Genomic DNA, 26,482 nt, shown 5'->3' with positions numbered 1-26,482 from the left:
ACCCCTCCGCTACCGAGCGGGCTCCAGGCCCTCTGGGATTGGCTGGGTCCGCGAGCATTTTCTCTAAGCCGTTCTGATTGGCTGGCGGCCGCGCGGGATGCGGCTCCCGATTGGCTAGGCCAGGGCGCCTGCGCGGCGGGGTTCTCGGTCGCCAGCCATTCCTGAGGAGGACTGCCGGTCGGACGGTCGTCTCGCCTGTCGCTGGAGGAGCGGTCCCGGGTCTCCGGGAAGGCGGCTGCCGCGGCAAAATGAAGATTTTCGTGGGCAACGTCGACGGGGCGGATACGACGCCGGAGGAGCTGGCAGCCCTCTTCGCGCCCTACGGCACGGTCATGAGCTGCGCCGTCATGAAACAGTTCGCCTTCGTGCACATGCGCGAGAACGCGGGCGCGCTGCGCGCCATCGAGGCCCTGCACGGCCACGAGCTGCGGCCGGGGCGCGCGCTCGTGGTGGAGATGTCGCGCCCGAGGCCCCTCAACACTTGGAAGATCTTTGTGGGCAATGTGTCGGCTGCATGCACGAGCCAGGAGTTGCGCAGCCTCTTCGAGCGCCGCGGACGCGTCATCGAGTGTGACGTGGTGAAAGGTAACGCGGGGGCGCGCTCGGGGCACTCTGCCTGTTAGCCACGCCCCTTACCCGGGGGTCGGCCACTGCCCGGCGGGGAGGGGCAGGGCAGTGCGCGGGAGCGAGCCCGGAGGTGCTGGGGGCGCAGTTGGGTAGAGCCCCCCTCCTCCCCTGCGGTCCGGGCATCACTCACCGAGTGGGAGGAAGCGGCTCTGGGTGGGCGCGGCGGCGGCGACGGGGCCGGGGGCGCGCCAGAGACTCGCGAGTGTACCGGGGGCGCGCCTTCTCCCGGTCTCCTCGGCTGGCACCGAGCGGAAATTGGGAAGTGACGGGCACAAGCCGGACCGTGGAGCGGGGAAGATTTCGCCACTTCCCCACGTCCTCGCCAGACGTCGGGCAGAGCCAGGGAAGAGGGAACAGGTGGGGGCGGACGCCCCAAGGCCGCCCTCGTGGTCCCTCTCGATGAATGCTCCCGAGCGGAAGGTAACGGGGCCCTTGGACATGCATCGGGCTGGGGTCTTTGTGTCTTGTCTGGCGTGGGGACAGGCGGGGCCCCTTCCGGATCACGGTGGCCCTCGTGTGTGCTGGGTTGGACGTGGCAACGCTGTGCTTTCCAGCTCCCTCATGCTTTTTTTTTTTTTTTTTTTTTTAATTTCCTCCTCCACTGGGCTCGATTTTTGCATCAACTGGAAACCATAACCTTTCGCAGGTGGGAGGAGGCTTGTTTTAAGAAAGCCCCTTCTGCATAGCCTTTACTTGCCAGGTCTTTGTCCCAGGGCTTGGTGGCCTCGCAAGGGGCCATCCTGTGACCGAGGGGCGGGAGGACAGGGGAGTTTGAGAGATCCTCGTGAAGTGCTGGCTCAACACGGTGTCCGCAGCAGTCGTCATCGCGTTGGTAGTCTTAGCCCTCAGGGAAGACTTGCACTCGTTTGCACTTCCTTGGAGAAAAACGTGTCACCAAAATTTAGGGCTGACTGTTTTGGGGGGCTCAGTTGACTTTTTTCCAGTCTGAGTTCTTATCCCCTTAGTTATTTTTCTTTAATTTTAACAAGAGTCGATGGAACAGCTCCTGTCATAGTGTTTGGCCAGTTTCTGTACCTCTTGGGAACACGTGAGTGTGAACTTCGGCCATGTCACCTTGGAGGATGCGGCTTGGGAATGTGATCCCCTAACCTGAACCCCCAGCCCCGGTGTTGGAGTCGTACCTGCGCACATCCTGTGTGGGAAATTCTGAGGATAGGAGATGAGCATGGATGCAGGTGCTTGTTGGTTCCCACCGAGATACTTCATTTGCTGTCCTGGAAAGGCCATTCCTTGTCCTTTCTGTTAATGGAAGTGTGGGGTCATGATGTCCGTTAGCTAGGAGGAAGTCCTTGTTCTGCATTAATCCTGCATTCTCTTTTCCTCAAGCCAGGTTAAGCAAGTCCACAACTATCCGGAATCAGGCTTTCCTGCTGGGGGCTCTGAGGCAGGCAGGCTGGTGCCTGGATTTTTGCTTTTAAAGGAAAGGAATGGGGAGGATCCCAGACTGGGTGTTTGACCAACAAGTGGATTTGGGTCGGCGACTCTTAGAAGAGTTTTAATTATCATGTTTATTTTGTGGTTCTTGGGCAGGGTGGCTCTTAGATTGGGAGCTGAGAATCTCAGATGCCAGGAGACAGTCCATTCAATTCATATTGCCTTTAGGTTGTAGAGAAAGCCAAAAATTTGACTGCATTTGCGTTGGGCCAATAGCAAGTGATGGGGTGAAGTGCATAATAACTGCACGTGAACTTTGACTGGCTCTGAAAATCACAGGTGTGCCTGTTGTCCCTTTGTAAACACTGGATCTGAAGAAATGCTTCGATTTCCTCAGGGAGTGTGTTCCGCTGTCATGTGTAATTAGGTTGATACTAAGCAGAGCTTCTGATACAGATGTGAAGACTGTGGGGGAGATTTTGACCTGATGTCCTCCCACAGTGCCTGTTTCTCTCTGGTATGAAAGCAGGTGAGGTTTTGAAGTTGAGAATTGCGCAGAAGAGACAGGCTCTGGCTCTGTAAATAGCTTACTCATTTCCTGGGCAGAGAATTGGCATTTGATTTTCCCCGTGTTGGCTGTCAGGGTTTTGAAAAGCACAGAAGTTTGGTATTACATGGAACGACCAGCACTGTTTCATTCCACAGGAGAAACATAGTTGCTTGGTTACTGTAGGAGCTTAGATATGATTTGTAGAGGGAAAAATCTCCATAGCAACAGTGGGTTGTAATCACAGCAGCATCCTCTTGAGTGTTCAGAGATCAACAGTTCAGGAACAGCCTAGGGAGTCTGAAAGTCAGAGGTGGGAAATACCTCCTTTCTTTGTATGCAGGACTCTGTAGTTTCATAATGTTAAGGATTTTCAGAACTGGCAGACTCATTTTTCTGTGTTCTCTGAATTTGGGCACTGGAGGAGCTGTGAGGACTGCAGACCATTAGGGCTCTGTAAAGCATTCCTTGCTCGTCGCAGTGCAGTGAGCTTTCACAAGTTTCCTTGAACTGGCTCTCCAGGCAAGTAAATCCTTGGAGTTCTGCAAATCTCTGGTTTTTCCTCACTGGCCAAGAAGTTGATGGGTTTATGGGCATCTTTGGCAGGACTAGGGCTGAGTTTGACTATCACTGTGATGGGACTATATCAGATGACTTTTTGGGGGATCATCAATTATATACCTGGCTTATCTTGGTGATCAGTTGAATTTTCCATGTGAACTCAATTTCCAAATTTCACTGTTTGGTCTCTTAATAAAACCCAGCAAAGTAGGGGTTAGTAGATATCCAGTTGCTCTTGTAAACCCATTGAGGTTTTTGTTGAGTGTTTTTTTCTTAGGTCTTTTTAGAGTCAGGAATTTGGACAAAATATTCAGGAATGTGTATGGTTCCTTAATCCCTGACAGTGTCTAGAGGTTGCTCCACACCACCCCCCACCTCCCAAATCTGTCTATAAGCTCTTTTCCTACTTTTTCTTTGAGTGGACATTTCTGGTTGCTGTTGCATTCTCTAGGTGGTTTTGCCATTCCTGAGGGTCAGCTCAGCCTTTGCTTTTAAAGGAATCTTAGACCACAGGCTACTATTTTTAGCTTACTCTATTCATGAGCCATGAAATGAGAGATTGGAGGACTGTCCCAGTGAGGGAAGGAATATATAGCTTTTCACATTTGGTAGATAAGGAATCTGGCTCTGGCGAGGGGTGTGTTGAGTACCAAGTTGTGATAGTTCACTTTTTTTTTTTAAATTATCTCTGGAAATTTCCAAGCTTGCTTGTGCAGATGGATGGCATTTTGTCTTATTAGAGACGAGAGATAATATTCTATAGGAAAATAAACCTCTGGTTATTCCTAGGTTTGAAGTATCATAGTTCCTTGTCATCCCATAGCCGTTTATACCTTACAAGGTACTTTTATCTTCTCACTTGAAATCTTATAGATAAGACATATTTGTCAGATGAGGAAATAAATGGTTAAGTTCCCTAAGATCTTAAACCAGTCAGTGATACTGGATTTAGAACTAAGGCCTTTTAATTCCTAGCTTAGCATCCCTTATGCTATACCATACTTCTGACTTCTACCTGTTGATTGTGTTTTTATTCCTGTTACAAGGTTGGTGACATTTTCCTCAAATTCAGGGGTATGATTTGTTCTGTAGAAACAGCTAGAGGGGACATCCCAGTATGAAATTTTTAAAAATTGGGACACTTGTTTAGAGGCTATGAAAAGGATTCTTTTTTTTTTTTTTTGACAGAGTGGACAGTGAGAGAGAGAGAAAGGTCTTCCTTTGCCGTTGGTTCCCCCTCCAATGGCTGCCGCGGCCGGCACACCACACTGATCCGAAGGCAGGAGGCAGGTGCTTATCCTGGTCTCCCATGGGGTGCAGGGCCCAAGCACTTGGGCCATCCTCCACTGCACTCCCTGGCCACAGCAGAGAGCTGGCCTGGAAGGGGGGCAACCGGGACAGAATCCGGCGCACCGACTGGGACTAGAACCTGGTGTGCTGGCACTGCAGGCGGAGGATTAGCCTAGTGAGCCGCGGCGCCGGCTGAAAAGGATTCTTACATTAGAGAGAGTGGAACCCAAGTAGTTTCATCCAGATAGCTCTGTTTCTTAAACTGATGTGACAGATTGAATCCTGGCACCTGGAGACCTTACAAGTGGCCAAGTGCCCCAGATGAGTTTAAGTCAGGGCTTTATTGACCAGAGGTGTATCTCACTTAGACCACCGTGGTTTTGTGAGTGGATGTGATCCAGACTTCTTCCCTGTCCTCCTTCTCAGGTTTTCTCTGTGTAATAAATGAATAGAACTTTGGGGCCAGCATCCGGTGTTGGAACCTCTTCCACTGTAACCGTTCAGTCTTGAGTAAGTGCTTCAGGAGTGATCTGCTTAGCAGCCTACTGGCTGCAGCTCTGTTGCAGCTGAGAAATGAGATCTTTGCTCTGTCAGCCGAGGCCCAGTGGTCACGATACACCTCTGTCTGTTTAGAAGAGGGAATGGTGTGGCCTAGGAGAGGAAACTTGTACTTGAACTCAGCCAGAAGTCTGTGTGCATTTCCACACCTGGAAATGGCTTACATGGGATCTAGCTTCTCCCCTGCTCCGCTTACCTTTTGGTCAGGTTGCACAATCCTGCCTTATGCGTTGACTTCTCAGGATAGAGTGGTGAAGCACAATGGCAAGGAAGAACTGTGTCCTGGTCCTGGCTCTAATACGCTGTGGTTTGAGACAAGCCGTGTGAAAACTGAGCGTGTTCTCGCACTTGGACAGTGGAGGTAACGGTCCCTTGTCCTACCTACCTACCTCACAGGATTTTGTGAGGCCTTGATGAGGGTCTATTCGTGAAAGTGCTTTGAAAGCTGGAAAGTACTATGCAAACAAGGTGAGGTCACATTGGAGGAACTTTTGTGAACGGCTTGCTCGGTGCAGGCTTAACTCTTGCCTTAATTGGATGGAGACTGAGAGATGGGTCATGCTGAAACCAGTGCTTGAGAGCTAAGCCCTGAAGGTGAGCTGTAGTGTTCGGTGAACTTGGGTTGAGAACATTAAGTAATTGAGTGATTCAGGGACTCGTTCTGCATTTTGTCTGCTGGTTTATACTAACAGGGGCTGTGAAGATTTTTAATCCTGTGTTTGAGTCCATCTCTGCGCTTTCTTCTTTGATGAGGGAGTTGGGTGAGGTGGCAGGGGAAAAGGAAGAGTGGGGGAGAAGACCGCAGGCAAAGCTGGCTGTTGGAGACAGAAACCTTGTTATCTGGGAGCCACACTGTATGATGTACTCCTGCTCAGTAGGGATTGGAGGCCTGGAGGTAGCTGGCAACAGCTGGGTGCTGTTGTGTGTCCAGTTTGGGACCTATCAGGTAGCGTGCCCTGCCCCCCTAATTGCTAACCCTCTGTCTGCTGCTTTATCAGACTACGCGTTTGTTCACATGGAGAAGGAAGCAGATGCCAAAGCCGCCATCGCGCAGCTCAACGGCAAAGAAGTGAAGGGCAAGCGCATCAACGTGGAACTCTCAACCAAGGGTCAGAAGAAGGGGCCTGGCCTGGCTATCCAGTCTGGGGACAAGACCAAGAAACCAGGGGCTGGGGATACGGCATTCCCTGGAACTGGTGGCTTCTCTGCCACCTTCGACTATCAGCAGGCTTTTGGCAACAGCACTGGTGGCTTTGATGGGCAAGCCCGTCAGCCCACACCTCCTTTCTTTGGTCGCGACCGCAGCCCCCTGCGCCGTTCACCTCCCCGAGCCTCGTACGTGGCTCCTCTGACGGCCCAGCCCGCCACCTACCGGGCCCAGCCCTCCGTGTCGCTGGGAGCTGCTTACAGGGCTCAGCCTTCTGCCTCTTTGGGTGTTGGCTACCGGACTCAGCCCATGACAGCCCAGGCAGCCTCTTACCGTGCTCAGCCCTCTGTCTCCCTTGGGGCCCCATACAGGGGCCAGCTGGCTAGCCCTAGCTCCCAGTCTGCCGCAGCTTCTTCACTTGGCCCATATGGTGGAGCCCAGCCCTCAGCCTCAGCCCTCTCCTATGGGGGTCAGGCAGCTGCGGCTTCTTCACTCAACTCCTATGGGGCGCAGGGCTCCTCCCTCGCCTCCTATGGTAACCAGCCATCCTCTTATGGCGCCCAGGCTGCCTCTTCCTATGGGGTTCGCGCGGCAGCGTCCTCCTACAACACCCAGGGAGCAGCTTCCTCCCTAGGTTCCTATGGGGCTCAGGCAGCCTCCTATGGGGCTCAGTCTGCAGCCTCCTCACTGGCTTATGGAGCCCAGGCAGCTTCTTACAGTGCCCAGCCCTCGGCCTCCTACAATGCCCAGTCCGCTCCATATGCTGCACAGCAGACTGCTTCCTACTCTTCTCAGCCCGCCGCCTATGTGGCACAGCCAGCCACAGCTGCCGCCTACGCCAGCCAGCCAGCCGCCTACGCTGCACAAGCCACTACCCCGATGGCTGGCTCCTATGGGGCCCAGCCGGTGGTCCAGACCCAGCTGAATAGTTACGGGGCTCAAGCATCGATGGGCCTGTCAGGCTCCTATGGGGCTCAGTCGGCGGCTGCGGCCACTGGCTCCTATGGTGCCGCAGCCGCCTATGGGGCCCAGCCTTCTGCCACCCTGGCAGCGCCCTACCGCACTCAGTCAGCCTCCCTGGCTGCTTCCTATGCTGCCCAGCAGCATCCTCAGGCTGCTGCCTCCTACCGCGGCCAGCCGGGCAGTGCCTACGACGGGGCAGGTCAGCCGTCTGCAGCCTACCTGTCCATGTCCCAGGGGGCCGTTGCCAACGCCAACAGCACCCCGCCGCCTTATGAGCGTACCCGTCTCTCCCCACCCCGGGCCAGCTACGACGATCCCTACAAAAAGGCTGTCGCCATGTCGAAAAGGTACTGTATGCCCCCCCGCCTGTGCCCCCAGCTGGGGCTCAGGGCAAGGGGCTGAGGTTGGCATGGGAGGGAAACTGGAGCCATCGGCCCCTCCCTCGGTCTTTTTTCCTTTACTCCCTTGGGATGTCCAGAGGCTGAGGGGGTGGTGTGTGTGGACTTTTCTGGTCGCCAGAATCGGGTGGAGCATGGTTCTCCAGCCTGGGGTGGTATTAGCTGATCAGGCCAGCAAAAGCATCACCACTTGCCGCTGAGGCCCCTGCCTGCGGGATTGTGGCCCATGCCCTTTCCCACTGTCTCAAGGATCCTTAAACCTGGCATACGGTTGTCCTGGCTTTGGTGGGTGTGGGTGTGGGAGTGGGTGTGGGTGTGAAAGAGGAGTCCCTTTGGCACTCAGCTGTCTGAAGGCAAGTCTATGAGGTGCGTCCACTCCGGAGAGTTGGGGACCTTGCTTTCATCCGCCGTTCTGTTGATAAACAACCAGGGTCTGTCTGTGTAGGGCCCGGGGTGGAGGTACTCTGTGATTTGGGGATGTAGACCAAATCCACCTTGGCCAGTTGGGAAGGGAGGACTTCAGTGGAGGGCTTGGTTTCCCACTGGGTTGAACCCAGGCTGGATTTCGTGGCCTGGCTAGGGTGATGAGCCTTCTGACAAAAGGAGACCAATCTGTTGGAGACCAGTCTGATCACACCCTCCCTGTCCCCATTGGCATCTCCCCCATGCCCACCTGGAGCCCTCCCCTCAATTGTCTCATTCACCAACTGTCTTCTTCTCTCGACTAGGTATGGTTCCGACCGGCGTTTAGCCGAGCTCTCTGATTACCGCCGTTTATCAGAGTCGCAGCTTTCGTTCCGCCGCTCGCCGACAAAGTCCTCGCTGGATTACCGTCGCCTGCCCGATGCCCATTCTGATTACGCACGCTATTCGGGCTCCTATAATGATTACCTGCGGGCAGCTCAGATGCACTCTGGCTACCAGCGCCGCATGTAGGGCCATCCTGGGGAGGGGACACCAGAGGGAGGGCGGGCGAGGTAGGTAGGGTGCAGACCCGGTTATGCCTCCTGTGGCCCTGGCTCTCCCGGTTGCGGTTTTTCATCCCCTCTACCAGTGGGCCTTCCCCCAGGAGCTGATCCTTTTGAGTGTTTGGCAGTAACCGACTTTGTTCTTCGCCTCAGCAGCAAATCTTGCTACTGGCTCTAGATCTGCGGTTTCCCCTCCACCTTGCCTCCCATTTCCCCAGAATGGGAATTTCTTTTATGTTTTTATTTTTCCTGGCTCCCTTTTATTTTTTGTGCGCGATATTTAAGGTCGTCTGGATGGGGAAGCAACCTGCAGCTGAGGTCGGCGGCGCCTTTTTCTTTTTAGATGTGAGGGAGGCCAGGAAAGGATTAGCTTGACCATTTCCTATGCGCCAAACTGTGCCAGCAGTCCAGGGGTCCCTGACTGTCCCTCTGTAGACTGTTGAGACTGAGTTCCTGTTGGGACAGTCAGTTGGTACATGTCCAAATCCCGACCGACCATTGATGTTCTGGCTGATGGTGAGCGGCACAGTCCCACTTCCCCATCTCCCCAAGTAGGTGGTATTAGAAAACCTTAATTTTTTCCCTTTTGTATGGACTACAAATAAAACTTGGGGCAATTTGCAGTTTGGAAACCTGGTTGTCATTGTCTTGATTGCACTCAGTGTCAGAGGAGTCAGTTGACATCCAGGAATACATGGCAGCTAAAGCGGAGGCAGCTGGAAGAATCCACGGTGGGGGAGAGAAGGGGTGTGCACGTGGGGATAACGATTTCCCTGCCCAGAGGGGTTAGCTCGTCAGTGCTCAGCCTGCCTGCGTCTTTAGGACTGCAGAGTCCACTCAAGAGTCTTGGACTTCCTTGGCTGTCAGCTTTAATTGAGCACCGAAATCCAGCGACTAAAGCCCATTTCCTCTGCCTCTGGCTGACCGTGTTCCCTGACTTTTCCCCAGTTCAGGAACAACTTTTGCTCCAGCAGGGTGGTTCTGGGGTTTGGCTTCTCAAATAGATTGGGAATGGGCTGCTGTGGTGTTTACAAAGCTAGTGGATCCTGCAGGCAGTGGGCTTGAGTGAATGCTGGAGTCGGCATCAGCAAAGGAGCCATTGTGGGTTGGGGGAGATGTCAGTGTCTGTTACTGCCCTGTGGTTGGAGAAAGGAGGGGCAGGGAGAATTTGAAACAGGTATGGAGCGTTCTGGCCGTAGACCTGGTACTTCGCCTGTTGAACTTCACCATGGAGCGTCCTTCCTGCGTCCTGCCAACCCTGCCATCAGTCACCTGAGACTCCTTTCCCTGTCTCCATTGGTTAGGGTGTTCAGATGTTTTCTTGATGGGTTTATATTTGAAGATGTCATGAGAGACTGTGGGAAGGGGTGGGGTGCAAGCATAACCAAGTCGGGGTGCTGGGATTGGGTGGAAATTGGAAGACTGTTTCTATGCTTTTATTCCTGGGTTGGGGGTTGAGCACAAAAAAACATGGAAGTTCCAACCAGGGAAAAGGTGGAGGCTTCGGCTTGATGGGCAAATAAAGGACCATTGGGTGGGTGGCAACAGGAAAAACTGATGCTCCTTTGGGGAGAGGGGCTCTGGAGACTTGATTGGGTGGCCTGCTAGGGTAAGGTATCTGGGGAGGTGTGTCAGTCTCGTGGCGTGCCAGGTGGGTTGTCCTCTTCCTCCATCAGCTTCACGTGTGAGCTTGCCTGCTGCAGGGTAGTTTGCCCCAGGTATCTGCTTCCCTCTGCCCGGCGTGCAGAAACATCAGTCTTCAGACCGTGAGCTCTTACTTGGGGGTGCCAGTGGGTGATCAGGGAGTCCTGGGGCCATCGCTCTCTTCTTTGCTTCTCCTGCTCATTGCTTCGCCTTCAGGTGCTTCACTGCTCCTTTGCATTTCTTTGCAGGACTGAGGAACAATGGGAGGAGGAGGTGGATAGGTTTCTTGTTTTTCCTGTGCGGTGGTGGAGTGATCTGTGAGAGGCGAGCTAATAAGCTGAGCTTCGGTTATTCTGCAGTATTGAAGGTTGACTGCAGGCTTATGATTGTGACCCGTGTATTTGCAGTATTTCTTTCTTCGTCAGTGTGGCTTTCTGTCATTTTCCTCTCTCCAGTAAGGGCTAAGTCACTGTCCAATACCATGGTTCCTGCAAAACAGGGCCTCTGCTGATGTTCTCTGTTGCAGCCCCAACTCTTCAGAATGACCTGGCCTAGATGATCACCTTAACCACCTGTCATCTTTAGGTCCTGTTGCCGTTGCTGCCTCAGCCCTCAGGCTTCTGGTTGTTAAAGCCAGAAGGAGCCACAAAGCTAAATCATTTGTCATTTTCCTCTTTCTTACAGATTGTTTTAAAATCTCTCTCCCCTCTTTTTGATTTAAATTGTGCCACCTTTGTTAATCTTACATAACCCACTCCTTATACTTCGCTTTTTATGGCTTTCCGATTTCTAGCGTCCTGTAACTTGGGAAGAGTTGGGTTGAGTGAATGGGAGGATAGACACTTAATGTGTATTTTGGGAACATGGGCTTTCAGTGTGTCTCTGGATCACTCAGCTAATACACCATTCACCTCTACAACTTGGCCTTCATTGGAGACGTTTCAGTTGGTTTATTCCTGAAAGAAGACCATGTAGAAGCTTCTAGCCTTGTCAGTCTGCTCTCTTCTGAGATTTTGACCTTGTTTTAAATTATGTTTGGGGTAGGTCTGGGGCCCCGTCTTTTAATGGAGTTACTAGGATCATCACTGAAGGCTCGTCCTCTACAGGTAGGCTCCCTTTTTAGTCATACCCCTCAGTTATATCAGAAGTCTGCAGATCGTGGTCTTCCGTGCATTTTGTCCTGTGAAGCCGTGTCAAGCCAAGTAAGTGGACTATAACATGGGATGAGTGGTTGTAATGCAAAAAGATTTACCAGGATTATGGACTAGTATACTATGTAATGGGAGTTTGGGATAGAGATGAGATGGATAGCATATTAAAAAATGGCTAAGTTTAAAATGTCATGAAGGGTTAAGCAGTCGAGTTTTCCAGAGGAAATTCTTAAACCTGGGTTTCATATCTAGTTCTAAATCATTTAAAATATGTATTTAAAGTGCCTGAAATGCAGGGCACAGGTAGCTTGGGCTGACCTTGAAAAATGTCCAGCCTGGAAAGGGAAGCAGGACTGTCTCAGTGAAGCAGTTAGTTAGTAACCAGTGCTTGGCCCGTGGTAGATGAGGAGAGGATGTGGCAGTCCTTACTAAGAGACTACTTTATAGAGTTTTGATTTAACACCTGACTGGACATAGACTATTTTAATTTTTTTTTTTTTTTTTTTTACAGAGTTAGACACAGAGAGACAGAAAGGTCTTCCTTCCGTTGGTTCACCCCCCCACATGGTCGCTATGGTCGGCGCGCTGCGCCAATCTGAAGCCAGGAGCCAGGTGCCTCCTCCTGGTCTCCCATGCGGGCGCAGGGCCCAAGGACCTGGGCCATCCTCCACTGCCCTCCCAGGCCAGAGCAGAGAGCTGGCCTGGAAGAGGACAACCGGGACAGAACCAGTGCCCCAACTGGGACTAGAACCCCGGGTGCTGGTGCCGCAGGTGGGGGATTGGCCTAGTGAGCCGCGGCGCCAGCCAGACTTTTTTAATCTTAAAGGTTGTTTTTTATTTTATTTGAAAGGTAGAGACAGAGGTATTCCATCTCTTCATTTACTCCCTTAATGTCCATAACTGCAAGGACTGAGCTAGGCCAAAGCCAGGAGACTAGAACTCAACCCAGCTCTCCTGTATGGGTGGCACAGGGACCCATTCCTTCAGCTGCCATCTGTGCGCTCCCAGGGTGTGCTTTAGAAGGAAGCTGGTGTCGGAAGCAGGGCCAGGTTTCACCCTAGGCACTCCAGTTTGGGATGTGATGTCTCACACAGTACCTGAACTGCTGTGCCAGATGCCTGCCCCGACTGTTTGAAATCTGCTTTCCTGATTTGAGTGATGGCTATACCCCTCCTAGCTATGTGGCATTGGACCTGTCAGCAGCTCTACCTCAGGTTTGTCGTTTATAAAAGGGGGATGGATAATAGCATTCATTGCAGTGCTAAGCAGCACTAAAAGGGTCTTTCATAGACTAAGCACCGTGGCGATCCACATGAATTAGGTGTTTATTTCCAAGCCTCTTTTGTAAATAGGGAAATTGAAGCTGTAGGTTAAATATCTTAAGGTCACATGGCTGAAAATGGTGGATCAAGGAATTGAACCAGCCATTTGAACTGTCTGGAACTTTGCTTGTAATCATTCCATGCTGCTGTCAGGAGGGTCAAATGTGACACAAGTAAGGGCCTCCTGCTGCGTATTACGTGCTAGCCACCTCATAGAAATGTTAGAACGTTCTGGGAAGGGTGGGATGGCCTCGTGGAGCACACAGTGGTGTGAGTGCAGCACCTGGGTTCACAGTGAAGACGGTGAGTTGCTGTGATGCGTGGGACACGGGAAGGACCTCCAGGCTGTTGGACCACATCAGTGTGGCCACCTTGTCTTGCAATACTGTCCTGAGATCAGCTTCTTAGAGTTATGGAGAAGAAAGGTCATTGTCCACGTGCAGGGGAAATGCAAAGACATTAAGGAAGGCTAAGAAAGGTATATATAGCTGGCAGTGGGATTAGAAGCCTGGGAAGCCCACTTCATTTGAGCTGCTGGTTCTCATGAACATCTTCATAGAATAGTGGCTTTCAATTTGAGTCCTGTCAGACCTGTAACTCATTTGTTACTAGGTGTATAAAAGGAGTTTTCAAAAAGTTCATGGAGAATACGTTATTTTTAATGCAATTTTTCTGTGACCTTTTTGAAGTATCCTAGTATTTTCACCCCTAAGGGCATGAAACTAATGTTTATGTCTTAAGTAGTTTTCACTGACATTGTTTACCCCTAAATTTGGATCTGTCCCTCAATCCCCTTTAAAGAATCCAGGCTGTCATCTGTCAATTATATGAATTATATTTTGTTGAAGGTTTGCAGCCAGAATATGTATGTGTTTTTGGCTCTGATAAAATGTCAGTTGTCTTTTATTTATTTATTTATTTTAATATTGATTGATTTGAGAGGCAGAGAGAAAGGAGAGAGGTCTTCCATCTGCAGATTCACTCCCCAAACGGCTGCAGCGGACAGGGCTGGGCCAGGCTGAAGCCAGGAGCCAGGAGCTCCATCCAGGTCTCCCACATGGGTGCCGAGCCCCAGGGACTTGGGCCATCTGCTGCTGCTTACCTGGGTGCATTAGCAGGGAGCTGGATTGGTAGTGGAGCAACCAGCACTGCAGGTGGTGGTGGCCTTTATGCCACAGTGCTGGCCCCTGTCTTGATGACTTTGAACCAAGTCACTTCTTAGGGACTTGGTAGCCTGGTGGACAAATTAAGAGCCACCAAAATGGCATCCAGATAAGGTGCTCATCCAGGCAAGGTGAGAGTTGAATAGTCTTCTGTTCATTAGCTTTCTCAATAGGGATGCTCAGGTGGAGGATTTGGCCGAATGTCTTTAATTGGCTTTAAATTTTAAAACAAAAAATTATTTTATTTGAAAGAAATTTTCCATCTGCTGGTGCACTCCCCTAATGTGTGCAGCAGAGAGAATTTTTCATCTACTGATTCACTTCCCATATACCTGTGACAGCTAGTTTGGCCAGGCTGAAGCTAGGAGCATGGACCTCAGTCTGTGTTTCCCACATAGGTGGCAGGGGCCCAAGTACTAGAGCCATTACCTGCCGCCTCCAGGGCAGGCAGTAGCAGGAACTTAGAATTGGAAGCAGGGCTGGGACTTGAACCCTGGCCACTTTAATATAGTGTGTTGGCATCTCAAGTGGTAGCTTAGCTGCTGTACCAAACACCTACCTCAGTTGGCCTTTAATTAAAAACTTTTTATTTAGATTTATTTATTTGAGAGGCAGAGTTACAGAGAGAGAAAGGTCTTCCATCTGCTGGTTCACTCCCCAAATGGCCTCAAAGGCGGAGCTGGGCCAGTCAGAAGCCAGGAGCTTATTTGGGTCTTCCACTTGGGTGCAGGGGCTCAAGCACTTGGGGCATCTTCTGCTGCTTTCCCAGGCCACTATCAGGGAGCTGGATCGGAAGTAGAGCAGCCAGGACTTGAACTGGTACCTATAAGGGATGCCGGCACTGCAGGCGGGAGGCCTAATCTACTATGCCACAGCACCGTCCCATAAAAACAATCTTTTTTCCTTTAAAGATTTTTATTTATTTGAAAATTACAGAGAGGCAGAGGCAAAGAGAGAAAGAAGTCTTCCATCTGCTGGTTCACTTTCCAAATCGCTGCAACAAACAGCTGGAGCTGGGTCCATCTGAAGCCAGGAGCTTATTTGGATCTCCCACGTGGGTGCAGGGGCCCAAGGACTTGGGCCATCTTCTACTGCTTTTCCAGGCCATCGGAAGTGGAGCAGTTGGGACTCGAACCAATACCATATGGGATGCTGGCACTTGCAAGGACTTGAGAATCCGAGTTACACAGGGGAGAGGCAGAGAGAGAGAGGTCTTCCATCCGATGGTTCACTCCCCAACTGGCTGCAATGGCCGGAACTGTGGCGATCCAGGAGCCAGGAGCCTCTTCTGGGTCTCCCACGCGGGTGCAAGGGCCCAAGCTTTGGGCCACCTTCCACTGCTTTCCCAGGCCATAGCAGAGAGCCGGATCGGAAGTGGAGCAGCCGGGACTCGAACTGGCACCCATATGGAATGCTGGCACTGCAGGTGGCGGCTTTACCTGCTAACCACAGCACCGGCCCCAGTACAAACCTCTTTACTTCAAAGCTTCATTCTGCATTTGTCAAAGTGGTGACCAAAAGATGTGAGCACAGGTGACCTCTGGCTTTCAGGCACCTACTTCATTGAGAGACTGGAAAATGCGAGGTGGTGTGAGTAAGGAATGTCTTCAGTACTGACCAGCATCCACGCTCTTCACCTGGCACTGACTGAAAGGTCATTTCCCTTCTTTCGATTCATTAGTCTGTTAACTTCGGTAACAAGTATTTGAGTGTCTACCATGTGCTAGGAGCAGTTTTAATACAGGATGTGGTATGGAGTAAGACAAACTTCCTGCCATTGTAGGACAGTTGTTTGCTAGGGCATTAGAAGGACACAAAATGGCTGAATTAATAGGATTTCAGTTGGTGGGAGTGTTGGGGAAAATAACAGGGTATTGGGAGAGTTCTCAGGTAGTGTTGGAGTGAAGGGTGCCTTTGCTTGGTGTGGCCACTAGCCACTGAAGAAAGAATATTCCAGTCAACGAACTTGGGACAAGGAGGCCAGTTGGTCTGTAGCATAGTTGGAGGGCAGGAGTGGTGCTGAACAGATGGGGAGACTCCAGCCAAGAATCCGATTAGGTAGGGTCTACGGTCCAGGGAGAGGAACTTAAATTCTCCACCTCCCTAATTTTAATAGGTTTTAAAAAGTAGGGACAGGATTTTGGCCGGCGCCGCAGCTCACTAGGCTAATCCTCCACCTAGCGGCACCGGCACACCGGGTTCTAGTCCGGGTCGGGGCGCCAGATTCTGTCCCGGTTGCCCTTCTTCCAGGCCAGCTCTCTGCTGTGGCCCGGGAGTGCAGTGGAGGATGGCCCAAGTGCTTGGGCCCTGCACCCCATGGGAGACCAGGAGAAGCACCTGGCTCCTGCCTTCGGATCAGCGCGGTGCGCCGGCCGCGGCGGTCATTGGAGGGTGAACCAACGGCAAAGGAAGACCTTTCTCTCTGTCTCCTCTCTCTCACTATCCACTCTGCCTGTCAAAAAAAAAAAAAAGGCAGGGACAGGATTTAATGTGGCTCGGTTTAATGAGCTTGCCGATGAGACATCTAGTGGGTCTTCAGAATGTAAATCAAGTAATTTGATTTGGGGGGGCATGAGGAAGTCAGTAATCTTGAAGTCTGTACCCAAGCATGAATTTTGATCTTGAAATTTATCTTCCCAGTCTCTTCCCTTGGGGCCAGGAGGGAGTTTTAGTTTCATGTAGTGAATGGACTTAATATGGTTTGGTGCTTTGGAGGTGTTTTTTAATCACAGGGCTCTTGGGACACAAAACATTTGGAAGATCAAACTGAAGGGAGATGAGAGGATTTCTATACCTTCCATGTTTCCTTGTGCCTGCTAAGTTATGACTACTTCCTAATTTTGCCCCCTGCAGATGACACATGCCGCTGACTCTAACATGGAATTGGTCTCTTCCAATCTTGTGGCTTTTAATCAGTCTCAGAAGTGAATTAGAATCTACAATGAAATGGACCACGATTAGTGACCAGCACATCTGTAATGTTAAATTTTTTTGTATTTTTAAGGAACTTTTTCTACTCTAGAATAAGTTCCAGGCCAGTTTTCTCATACTGGACTCCTGAAACATTTTGAGTTTGAATACTTTTTATTTATTTTGAGCAGCGGATAGAAATTTATCCACTGGTTCATTTTCCAAATACCCATAATGGCTGGGGCTGAGGCTGGGCCTACTCTGAAGCCAGGAACGGAGAACCTGGCCCAGGTCTCCTACATGGATGGCAGGGATCCAACTGCTTGTGCTGTCACGTCACCTCGAGTCTGCAGTAGCAGTAGCTGGAGCTGGGGATTGAACCCAGGCCTCTGACGTGGGCCGCAGTTCCCTGAACAGTTGCCCCTCATCTTTACCAGAATTCCGACTTCTCCTGAGCTGCCTCTCCCCCTCTGTTGGCTGCTGTGGGTGGTGGCACGTTGTATTGGTGTCGTCTCTACTTCCGGGGTCTCCGGCTCAGACAGGTCACTGCTCTTAGCCTGTTTCGTTCCTGTTTCGTGTTCGCATGCAGCGCTCCCCACCTGCTCCCCTAACTCCCTCCTCCACAGCCGCAGTCTTGGGGTTCTGTGACGTGCCAGAGGGCGAGAAGAGAAGGTGCCGGGGGAGTGGACGCTGAAGAAGCCCTGTTGATTGTGTTCTGTTGCAGCAAGTTGTGACCAGGCCTTTTCCCTCCAAGGTCGATTCTAGGGGGGTTACCGACAGCTCTGGCTGATGGCGCCCAATAAAACAAAACCAACAAAACCTTTGCGGCTGCAGTCTTTTCCTTAGGGGGGAGGGGGACGTGTGTCTTCCCACACCTGGGCCGGCCTACTCCCGGGCCCCCACACCTGAATTGAAATTGGGTCCACTGTTTTCAGGTTCGTTCTCCATCTTTTCGTGAAAGTCGTTTTAATTTGGGAGGGTTCCGGGGTCCCGGTTCGAATTACCAGCCAAAATGAAAGGTGGGTTTTCCTGGGGGGGGGGGTGTCTCTGCTCGTGTTCCTACTGGCGACTGTGCCTGCGTACATTGTTCAACAGTGTTCTGGCTGCGGGGGCGTAAAGGAGGGGATTTTAAGCCAAAGTGGGGCGTGGAAGTCTAACAAAGTTGGCGCCATGAAGCTACAGCCTGCCGCACCCGGGCCGTGGCTCGCTCCGCCTAATGGCGGGCCGGACCTCGCCGGCGAAGCCCACGTTTGTAGTTCCGCCCTCTCGGCGACATCTTACCCAATCAGTGACTTCGGCTTCGTGAGGTTGGTGCTCATTGGCTTTCGCGTAAGAGCCCCGAGGTTACTGACGCTCCCACCTCTTCCCGGCCTCTCAGGTAATTGGCGTCTCTGGTAGCCAATCAGGAAGAGGATCTTCGGGAACGCCTGCCCTTTACTTTATAGAACGGCCAATCCGGTGGTAGGCTCACCTCCCCCTCTACCCAGAGTCACTGCTGCGGCCGCCGCCATTTTAGCGTTTTGTCAGAAGCGTCCGCGCCGCGAGGAGGAGGCCTTGCTGATTTCCGTGCGGTGAGACACTCCGAGCCCTTCCGCTATCTATCTTTCGCTCTGTTTCACTGTTGTCTCGCTCCCTTGGGCATCGGCGGTGTCCTGGTGGGGTCGCGGCCTCCGCACCGTCGCCGAGAGCCGACCTCTGTCCTCGGCGTTGCGCGGTAAGCCCGAAGCGCCCTTCCCCCACCGCCGGCCCCGGGAGAATACCTGGCTTTCCCCTTCCCCCCGCCCTCTAAGCCGCTCGGCCCGGCCTCGTACCTCGAGATTGCTACCGGGCGGCCGCGCTTCCCTCAGGTTTAGCAGCTGGGACTCCATTCTGAGCAGTTTTCAGGCCCTGAGAGTTATTGTCGGGGGACTCCTAAACCCCCTTCTCTGTGCCCTGCAGGAGGCGAGAGAGGCGTTACCGCCCCAGCGCCTCGCCGTTTGGTCCGACTTGCTCTATAAGACGCTCTAGAGTAGCTCTTAGAAGGTCGACTCTTCCGGAAGTGGTGGTTTCGGGTACTACGAGAGGAAGAGCCAGTTTAATTTTACGGGGTCAGCAGCCCTCGTAGTTAGACTTCACCGTTTCTGATTGTTCTAAGGGTGGATAGAAAGCCCCATTTTCCCAGCTGTTCCTGCTTCCTTTCGCTTTCATTCCTAGTTGAGGGAGTGCAGCGCTTACTGAATCCTTTGTCATTACGGACCTCCCCAGTGACCTCTTCCTGATCTTAGAAGTTCTGTGGTGGGTGTTGAGTAGGCATTTTTCACTTCAGTTCCTGTGATTGTGGTGTGGAGGGATGATTTTGCGCATGTGTGAGAGGGACGTGTGCCGTGAAAGGAGAGCGCGGTATTTATTTACTTTAAATAATGTGAGTTGAAGGCCTTGTTAGAAATCTCGTTGTTTGTCTTCCAGGCTGTTGAGATGGTGAAGCTGTTCATCGGAAACCTGCCCCGGGAGGCCACCGAGCAGGAGATCCGCTCGCTGTTCGAGCAGTACGGGAAGGTGCTGGAATGCGACATCATCAAGAACTACGGCTTCGTGCACATCGAGGACAAGACGGCGGCCGAGGATGCCATCCGCAACCTGCACCACTACAAGCTCCACGGCGTGAACATCAACGTGGAAGCCAGCAAGAACAAGAGCAAAACCTCTACAAAGCTGCACGTGGGCAACATCAGCCCCACGTGCACCAACAAGGAGCTGCGGGCCAAGTTTGAGGAGTACGGGCCTGTCATCGAGTGTGACATCGTGAAGGATTATGCCTTCGTGCACATGGAGCGGGCGGAGGACGCGGTGGAGGCCATCAGGGGCCTTGATAACACAGAGTTCCAAGGTGAACACCCGTTTTGGAGAGGGAGCTGAACATAGGCTGTGAAGGGAGTGAAGGGAGAAGTTGGGGTAGAGATGCAGGCCCAGCTGTTGGCTGATCAAGAATTAAGTGTGGGTGGTGGACTTCTTAAAATGTAGGGTTTTGGGATTTAGAGGCTTTACCTTAGCAGATGAAGTCTCTTGGTGAAAAATCATTGGACTTAAATCTGAAGCCCATAAGGCACCTGAGCCTGCCAGTGCAGAATTCCTTTTCTCTGAAGACTTTTCCAGTTACCGTGTCCCTGTCGTCCCCCTGTCCCCCATCTCTCCCCCCACCGTGGAGCACATTGCAACGTGCTTCACTCTGATTTCCGCACCTCTGCACAGTATCAAACATTTGATTTGTTTGACACAGGAAGAACCTGGAAAGAGCAGGTAGAGCACCACTGTAGGAGCAGAAAACTGAGTCTCCCTCCCTTCTCAAAACTTCGCATCTCAGTAAGATAACTAGTCTTTAGGAGTTAACTGCTCTAGTTGCTTTTCTAGTATACTTGAACCAAGGGATTGCTTTTTGAGGATAAGCCACTGTGGAATTCAAAGGCTGGCTTCGAGTTTCTGGGGAGGAGGCGTTGGGATTGTAGTGGGCAGTAGTGCATGTCTTTTCCTTGGTGTGGACAGTGGGCTGACTGACATCCCTGAGTAGAGCACTTAGGTGGGTGTTACCTTGGAGCCTTCATTAGAGGAGTTGCTTTTGTGTCTGGAGGGCAGCATGGGTAATGATGTGGAAGATAAGTATTTTTTTTCTTGGTTTAAAATCTGTGGCAAGAGTAGCAGTTACTGGGTGCTAGCCATGTTGAGTTGCCAGTGGAGCCTATCAACTGTTCTCCTGTCCCCTTTTGGTCTCCATTGTGGAAAATAGCCTTTTCCCTTTGGTTGTGGTTAGCTTCCAACTTATAGTGTATTCCCGTATCTAATGGCTGTAATTCAAGCCCATGTTTTGACCCTGTTAGCATGAACAAAGTAGTGGCTGGGTCTTTTCCTGAGCAGTCCCATGATGCATCTTTGGTATTCCTCGCCCTTAAATTGGGTCCATCTTAGAGCTGGAGGACTGACGATCCTTCCTCCACGGAATGAGTGCCCTGTGCCACAGGCAGTACTATACCTTATTAAGGAATTAAGTACCACAGGTCTCTCAGGTCTAGTTTGCCTTCCTTTTTTAATTGGCAAGTTGAAGATTATTTTGTCAACAACTTAATTGGGAGCAGACACTGTTCTTATGGAGGGTTGAGGTGTGATATCTAGTTGTTGGACATTCTTCCACACTTCAACCTAGTGATAGAATAGATAATGTCTGCTTATAGTGATTATATGGGTAAGGTGAGGACAATGTGGTCTGATTAGGGAAAATTATTTTTCTTAACTCCAGCCATCAGAACGCTGGCTTAGTTTGATGCTAACCTGTGATTAGTCGTTTTTGTCCTATATTCCTTATAGGAAAATATTAAGCCATTATAATGTTAACATTTTTAATTACATTAAGGCTTTATTTATTTATTTGATCTTTGTCATGAGTGTGCATAGTTTCTTGGTTGCATTTGTTTTCTCTGCTTTTGTTAGGTGCCAAAATGCCCTGTTAAGCAAATACCAGAGACACAGGGTAGTACTTTAAGGCTCCCTTTTAATATCTTGCATCCTGAACCTACCTCATGTAATTTTTAAGCCAAGACTTTTTGGATATTTTGTCCTTCCCCTCCCCTTTCTTTGTTATATTTTCTAGCCTCCCAGAATCTGAATTTAATTTTGCAGGTATAGTTCTGTAATCACCCCATTCCTCTCTTGTTGGAAGTCCCATTTGTTGATTCCCCTTGGTTTTAACTGTTCTCTCTGACATCTGTATGCTTAGGTGCATCAAAGTTAATTGCCATAGTTTTTGCTGATAAGGATGCCTTCTAATTTTGCTTAGCAGTAAACTGGTAGGTATATCATGGTGGGGGGAAGGGATTCTTTGAAGAAATTTAAAGCTTCCCCCCCACACAAAGTTTCCGCTTTGCTTTTGTTGGGTTTTCAGAAGAAATGTTTTTCATTCCCAGAATACAAATTATGGTTTTCAAAGAAAAATAGTATTAGGTACATGTTCTTAGGATGTCCCACAGCAAAGGTATTTTAGTTTCACTAAACTGAGTAGCTTCGTCCACTAATTGCTTATTATGCTCCACTTTCTCGACTCTTTCTTCCATGATTTATAGTCTTTCTGAAAATTCAAGCATTTTGTGAAGAGCCTGCTGTCCTTTGACCCTACTAGAAGGTTATTAGAATTGCCTGTCAGCTTGTAAAGGATGTTTACTAAAAAGATTGCCAGAACAAGGAATTGTAAAGGACCCAGTTAAGAGGAAAGGACGTCCTTTAACTTGAGTTGTATCTCCACCTCCCCCGTTCATGAATATTTTTTCCTAAGATCTACCTTGAAACTTGCCTGCCATGTTTAGCCATGGATTCACTCCAGATCACACTTAAATGGTGGTAACTTTAGTCTTTATTCCATTCTCTTTGAGTTTTAGCAGAGTGGGAAACTGGCCTTTACCTGCTGCCTAATGGAGTCGTCCTAGTGAAGATCTGGAGGTAGCAGAAACGTGGTTTGTTTGACGTCAGACCACTGTGAGGTGTTTGCCCACGCTGACCTGGCAGTGGGAGAGGTGTTTGCTTTTGAGCAACAGTAGCTCCTTTACTAGCATTAAGCCAGTGTTACAGCTGAAGCATTTCTTCACATGCTTGATCTTTGCCTGACATCAGATCATTATACTGCATCCATACTCCTACTAGGCCTTTTAAGTTTTAAATCTTTTTGGCGGCGGTGAGTCCTGTTATAAGAGTTGTCTCGTTAAAGCCATTGCTATGACCAGTGTCTGGGGTAGGGGCTGGGGCTATGACTAAGAGTGATAGCAACCCTTCTTGCGTCTGTTTCTTCAAGGCAAACGAATGCACGTGCAGTTGTCCACCAGCCGGCTTAGGACTGCGCCCGGGATGGGAGACCAGAGCGGCTGCTATCGGTGCGGGAAAGAGGGGCACTGGTCCAAAGAGTGTCCGATAGATCGTTCGGGCCGCGTGGCAGACTTGACCGAGCAATATAATGAGCAATATGGAGCAGTGCGTACACCTTACACCATGAGCTATGGGGATTCGTTGTATTACAACAACGCGTACGGAGCGCTCGATGCCTACTACAAGCGCTGCCGTGCAGCCCGGTCCTATGAGGCAGTGGCGGCTGCAGCTGCCTCCGCGTATAATTACGCAGAGCAGACCCTGTCCCAGCTGCCACAAGTCCAGAACACAGCCATGGCCAGTCACCTCACCTCCACCTCTCTCGATCCCTACGATAGACACCTGTTGCCGACCTCGGGAGCTGCTGCTGCCACAGCTGCTGCTGCTGCAGCAGCCGCTGCTGCTGTTACTGCAGCTTCCACTTCATATTACGGGCGGGATCGGAGCCCCCTGCGTCGCGCTACAGCCCCAGTCCCCACTGTTGGAGAGGGCTACGGTTACGGGCATGAGAGTGAGTTGTCCCAAGCTTCAGCAGCCGCGCGGAATTCCCTGTACGACATGGCCCGGTATGAGCGGGAGCAGTATGCGGATCGGGCGCGGTACTCAGCCTTTTAAAGCTTGAGGTGAGAGCGGTGGGGTGTCTCCTGTTCTGGTTTTGCCATCCCTCCTGCAGCCTAAAGGGCTCCAATTAGGCTGCCCTGCTTGCTTGCTTTTGCAGGGTTAGGGTCAGGTTACTAGCATGGTTCAGAGGCTAGGGAGAAGCCCTAACTGCCTAACTTTGAAACATGTAAATATCCTTGGCCCTCTTGGCTATTTTTCCAAGGCTCCTGGTAGTAGGAGTCAGTGTGATTGTTTGTGTCTAGAAAAACAAAAGACTGGTGTGCTGGTCAATCTTGGGTCACACCTATGTGCTATAATTGAACCGAACCTGGGACTCAGACATTCAGACTCAGGTGTGCTGTTTCTCAGAGCCTTTGTTGAGTTTTCTAACTATGTGACATAACTGAGTTCTTCAAGGTTCCTGTTCTGCTTTTGTGCCATGTGATGAAAGGTCTGATATGACCTCTGATGACAAAGTCTGCAACTTTAGTTAACTGGTCATCACTGCTTAGGTCCCAGTTACTGTGAAAACTACCAAAATGGCATCATCTTAGTCTTGAAGCATAATTTCTGACATTCCTTAACAGTGTACCCATGAGGTTTTTTTATTATTATTATTTTAAGATTTATTTATTTATTTGAAAGACAGAGTGAGGGAGAGACAGAGATCTTCCCTATCAGCTGATTTCGCTCCCCAAATGGCTGCACTAGCTGTGGCTGGGCCAGGCCAAAATCTAGAGCCTGGACCTTCATTAAGTCTCCCATGTGTGTGTGTGACAGGGGCCAGGTACTTGGGCCCTCTTTAACTACCTTCCCAGGCACATTAGCAGGGAGCTGGATCAGAAGTGGAGCAGCTGGAACTCAAACCGCACTCGCAGGGTGTTGGTATCGCAGGCAGTGGCTTAACCTGAGCCACAACACTGACCCCATGCCTGTTAGAGTTTTGTCACAATTACTTGATGGTAAGTTGGAGAAGAGTAGAAAACATACCTTTACAAAGTTCAACAAAGAAGTCTAGCATAGACGCCAAAATCCAATTTCTCCCATCAGTTGAGATTCATTGATTAAATAGAGTGCCCACTCCACTGCGTATTTTTGAATCTGTCCCATAATAGCCGTCATTTGGTTTAGTTTTTTTAAAAAGCCATTTCCATGTTGCTTAATTTGACATTCTCCATTTCCTCAGGGTTTTACTCTTAAGTAATGTTAATCCAAGTTTGGGAGCTTTGCCTTAAGCAGAATCCTCCCTTTACCTTCCCCCAGTTGTGGGCATTTACTGCTCTTACACCACCAGCTCTGCCATGGGTCCTCTGGCTTTTTCCTCTCCCAGACATTTTGAGCCTTATGATTCGTTTGGCTCTTCCTGAATATATTCTCTTCCGAGGCCTGCCAGGTTTGGACTCCAGGTTTTTGAAATTATTATTTCACTCAAGGGTGATTCTTAATGCCCTAAGTTTTGAGTAGCTCCCGTTGTATTAAGACCTTACTATGATCCTTGAAGTGATACTCCGTCATCTTTCCAGTTAGGGCATAGGTAATGCCTAGGGTCGTTGGATAGGAGATGACTGACTGGGCTGGAAAGGCTTGATGTGAAGTTAACACATGCCCTCTGGCACCCTCTTTGAAAAGTTAGTTTCTTCCCTAGGCAGAGTTGGATGTCCTCAGGTCTTAAAACTTGATCAGTTGATGCTACATTTGTTTCTAGACCTTGGAAGGTTTTTAACTCAGACCTTGGCAATAACTCCCAGATTGACACATAGTGTTGACTTTTTCACCCCAAGCAGCTATTTGGAACCCTACCCTTTTTCCTTGTCCTCCAGTGACATTTGCAATGTGTAATTGCCTTCAGAGGAATGCTAATGTTAACATCAAGATCATGAAAGAACATCCACTATTTCAGAGAAGGACCTCAGTCTGGGGTTAACGTCCCAGTTACCCTCTGGCCTTCAAGCTCTTTTAACTTTTGGAGACTACTATTGTACTGGGGAAGGGTACAACTAGATTTAAAAGGAGTGTCAAGTTAACAGATACTGTTAAGATGTTCTTTGAAGTGTTAAGTGGGAAAGCCCTTTGAGCTTTGCTGTAAAGCCCCTGTGTTGTGCTCTCTTTCAGGTGGGATGTGTGTGGGCTGAACTTCCAGCTGCAGTTGTGCATGAGAATACACCCTTCGTGGTACCCCATCTCCGGGACGTTCTCGGCTCTGTGCGTTCAGTCCCTCAGGAACCGTGGACCTTAATTAATTAACCTTGCTAAGTTCAGACCTTCTCTTCCTCTCCTCTCCTCTCTGCTGCCCACTTTCCTGTTCTTCTGCCCTTCCAGTACTCTGTAGCTTCCCATTCATGTTCTGTTCTCCCAGCAGGCCTCATTGTGTGCAGAAACTGGTGGGGGCTGTGCTGGCTCCTCCCTTGCCTCCTGCTTCCGGTGGGTGTTGGATTTGGGAATGACCTTGGTGAGAGTGTCATTGCTCCTGGGTCTGTTTTTGGCCTAAAGGCTAGACCTATATAGAGTTGGATCACTTTTTTCTTCCTGGTGAAATAAATGGTTTTTCAACTTAGGGTTTGTGTGCTCTGAGAGAATTCTTGCTTGGGCCTGTTCCTGGGTTCTTTATTTTTGCACTGAAGAGAGAAGAAGGGGAGGGTATAAAATTTAGGATACTGAAGTAAAGATACTCAGCTTTGGTAATCATTACTGCAGGTTTTTTGTGTGTGTGTTATGCATAGCACTTGATGCCAAAGGAAAAAAGATTATATAGAAGAACCCAGACCAGGCAAGCAGCCTTATCCAAATGAATACTACTCCCACTGGCCTGTGTTTGTTACAGACAGACTCTACTTACTAGTGGTGTTGAGTCTTTTCCTTGCTAAAGAAACATTCATTACTTGCTCCTACAACTACCATTCCAAGCAGCCAGGTTATACAGTGAGTTTGATCAATTTCCAGGGGAAGAGGTCTGAGAGGAGGAAAGGTTGGGGAAGAAAAGGAGGTTCCATGTCATGGGAGAATTAATCTGTGGCTTCAAAATCATTTTGCTACTTCATAGGCCAATAATACCTTGCGATACCTTTCACCATCTTTGTGTAACTGACAGCATCCAAAGACTACGACCTGGATGGGCACACTAACACCTCTTTACTTGTACTTGGTAGCCTTTAGGTGATGGGGGTAGAGAAAGGACCCAGCAGTGAGCTTTAGATTAGTTTATTGAACAGTTGAGGATAGGGATTGATTGTAAGGAAGAGCCACTGCCTCCTAAGTTACATGTTTCTATCAAATACTGTTTGTCTTCTGTGTGTCTTGTTTCTTGCTCCAGATTCAACATGTATAGGGCTGTGTCTAGTTAGGGTATTTCTCAGAAGCA

The 26,482-nt window shown here is 50.1% G+C and overlaps 2 protein-coding genes across 14 annotated transcripts; both read left to right on the top strand.

Annotated features, from left to right (window-relative positions):
* The first annotated feature begins 153 nt into the window (after nucleotides 1-153).
* RBM14 (RNA binding motif protein 14) lies at nucleotides 154-9,086 on the top strand. Of its 4 annotated transcripts, none has more exons than XM_008273632.5 (3): nucleotides 154-585; nucleotides 5,977-6,087; nucleotides 8,215-9,086. In XM_008273632.5, the coding sequence occupies exons 1-3, from the start codon at nucleotides 249-251 to the stop codon at nucleotides 8,235-8,237; spliced, it is 471 nt and encodes a 156-aa protein (XP_008271854.1). In that variant the 5' UTR covers nucleotides 154-248; the 3' UTR covers nucleotides 8,238-9,086. The 4 variants fall into 4 exon arrangements, with proteins under 4 accessions (XP_008271854.1, XP_002709279.1, XP_008271857.1 ...); XM_002709233.6 differs by having other exon boundaries at nucleotides 5,977-7,435; XM_070068030.2 differs by lacking the exon at nucleotides 154-585 and adding an exon at nucleotides 603-1,047 and having other exon boundaries at nucleotides 5,977-7,435.
* Nucleotides 9,087-18,150: 9,064 nt separating this feature from the next.
* On the top strand, nucleotides 18,151-25,678 carry LOC100355015 (RNA-binding protein 4). 10 transcript variants are annotated; one of them, XM_070068065.2, is made up of 5 exons: nucleotides 18,151-18,215; nucleotides 19,090-19,510; nucleotides 22,454-22,532; nucleotides 22,863-23,147; nucleotides 25,237-25,678. In XM_070068065.2, exons 2-4 carry the CDS (start codon nucleotides 19,099-19,101, stop codon nucleotides 23,137-23,139), a joined length of 768 nt encoding a protein of 255 aa, XP_069924166.2. In that variant the 5' UTR covers nucleotides 18,151-18,215; nucleotides 19,090-19,098; the 3' UTR covers nucleotides 23,140-23,147; nucleotides 25,237-25,678. The 10 variants fall into 10 exon arrangements, with proteins under 10 accessions (XP_069924166.2, XP_069924176.2, XP_069924187.2 ...); XM_070068075.2 differs by having other exon boundaries at nucleotides 18,151-18,358; XM_070068086.2 differs by lacking the exon at nucleotides 22,863-23,147.
* Nucleotides 25,679-26,482: the final 804 nt, after the last annotated feature.

Source organism: Oryctolagus cuniculus, chromosome 1 (genome assembly GCF_051225735.1).
Source record: "Oryctolagus cuniculus isolate XC-2025 breed Fujian yellow rabbit chromosome 1, ASM5122573v1, whole genome shotgun sequence".
Classification (NCBI taxonomy): Eukaryota; Metazoa; Chordata; class Mammalia; order Lagomorpha; family Leporidae; genus Oryctolagus; species Oryctolagus cuniculus.
Note: the sequence above shows the minus strand (reverse complement) of the source record. Positions and strands in the feature narration are given on the sequence as shown.

Coding starts and splice junctions, on each gene's coding strand:
- LOC100355015 (XM_008273574.5), top strand. CDS start 19,099: ATGGTGAAGCTGTTCATCGGAAACCTGCCCCGGGAGGCCACCGAGCAG. Junction 19,511..22,453: donor TGATAACACAGAGTTCCAAG/GTGAACACCCGT, acceptor TGTTTCTTCAAG/GCAAACGAATGCACGTGCAG.
- RBM14 (XM_002709233.6), top strand. CDS start 249: ATGAAGATTTTCGTGGGCAACGTCGACGGGGCGGATACGACGCCGGAG. Junction 586..5,976: donor CGAGTGTGACGTGGTGAAAG/GTAACGCGGGGG, acceptor CTGCTTTATCAG/ACTACGCGTTTGTTCACATG. Junction 7,436..8,214: donor GCTGTCGCCATGTCGAAAAG/GTACTGTATGCC, acceptor TCTCTCGACTAG/GTATGGTTCCGACCGGCGTT.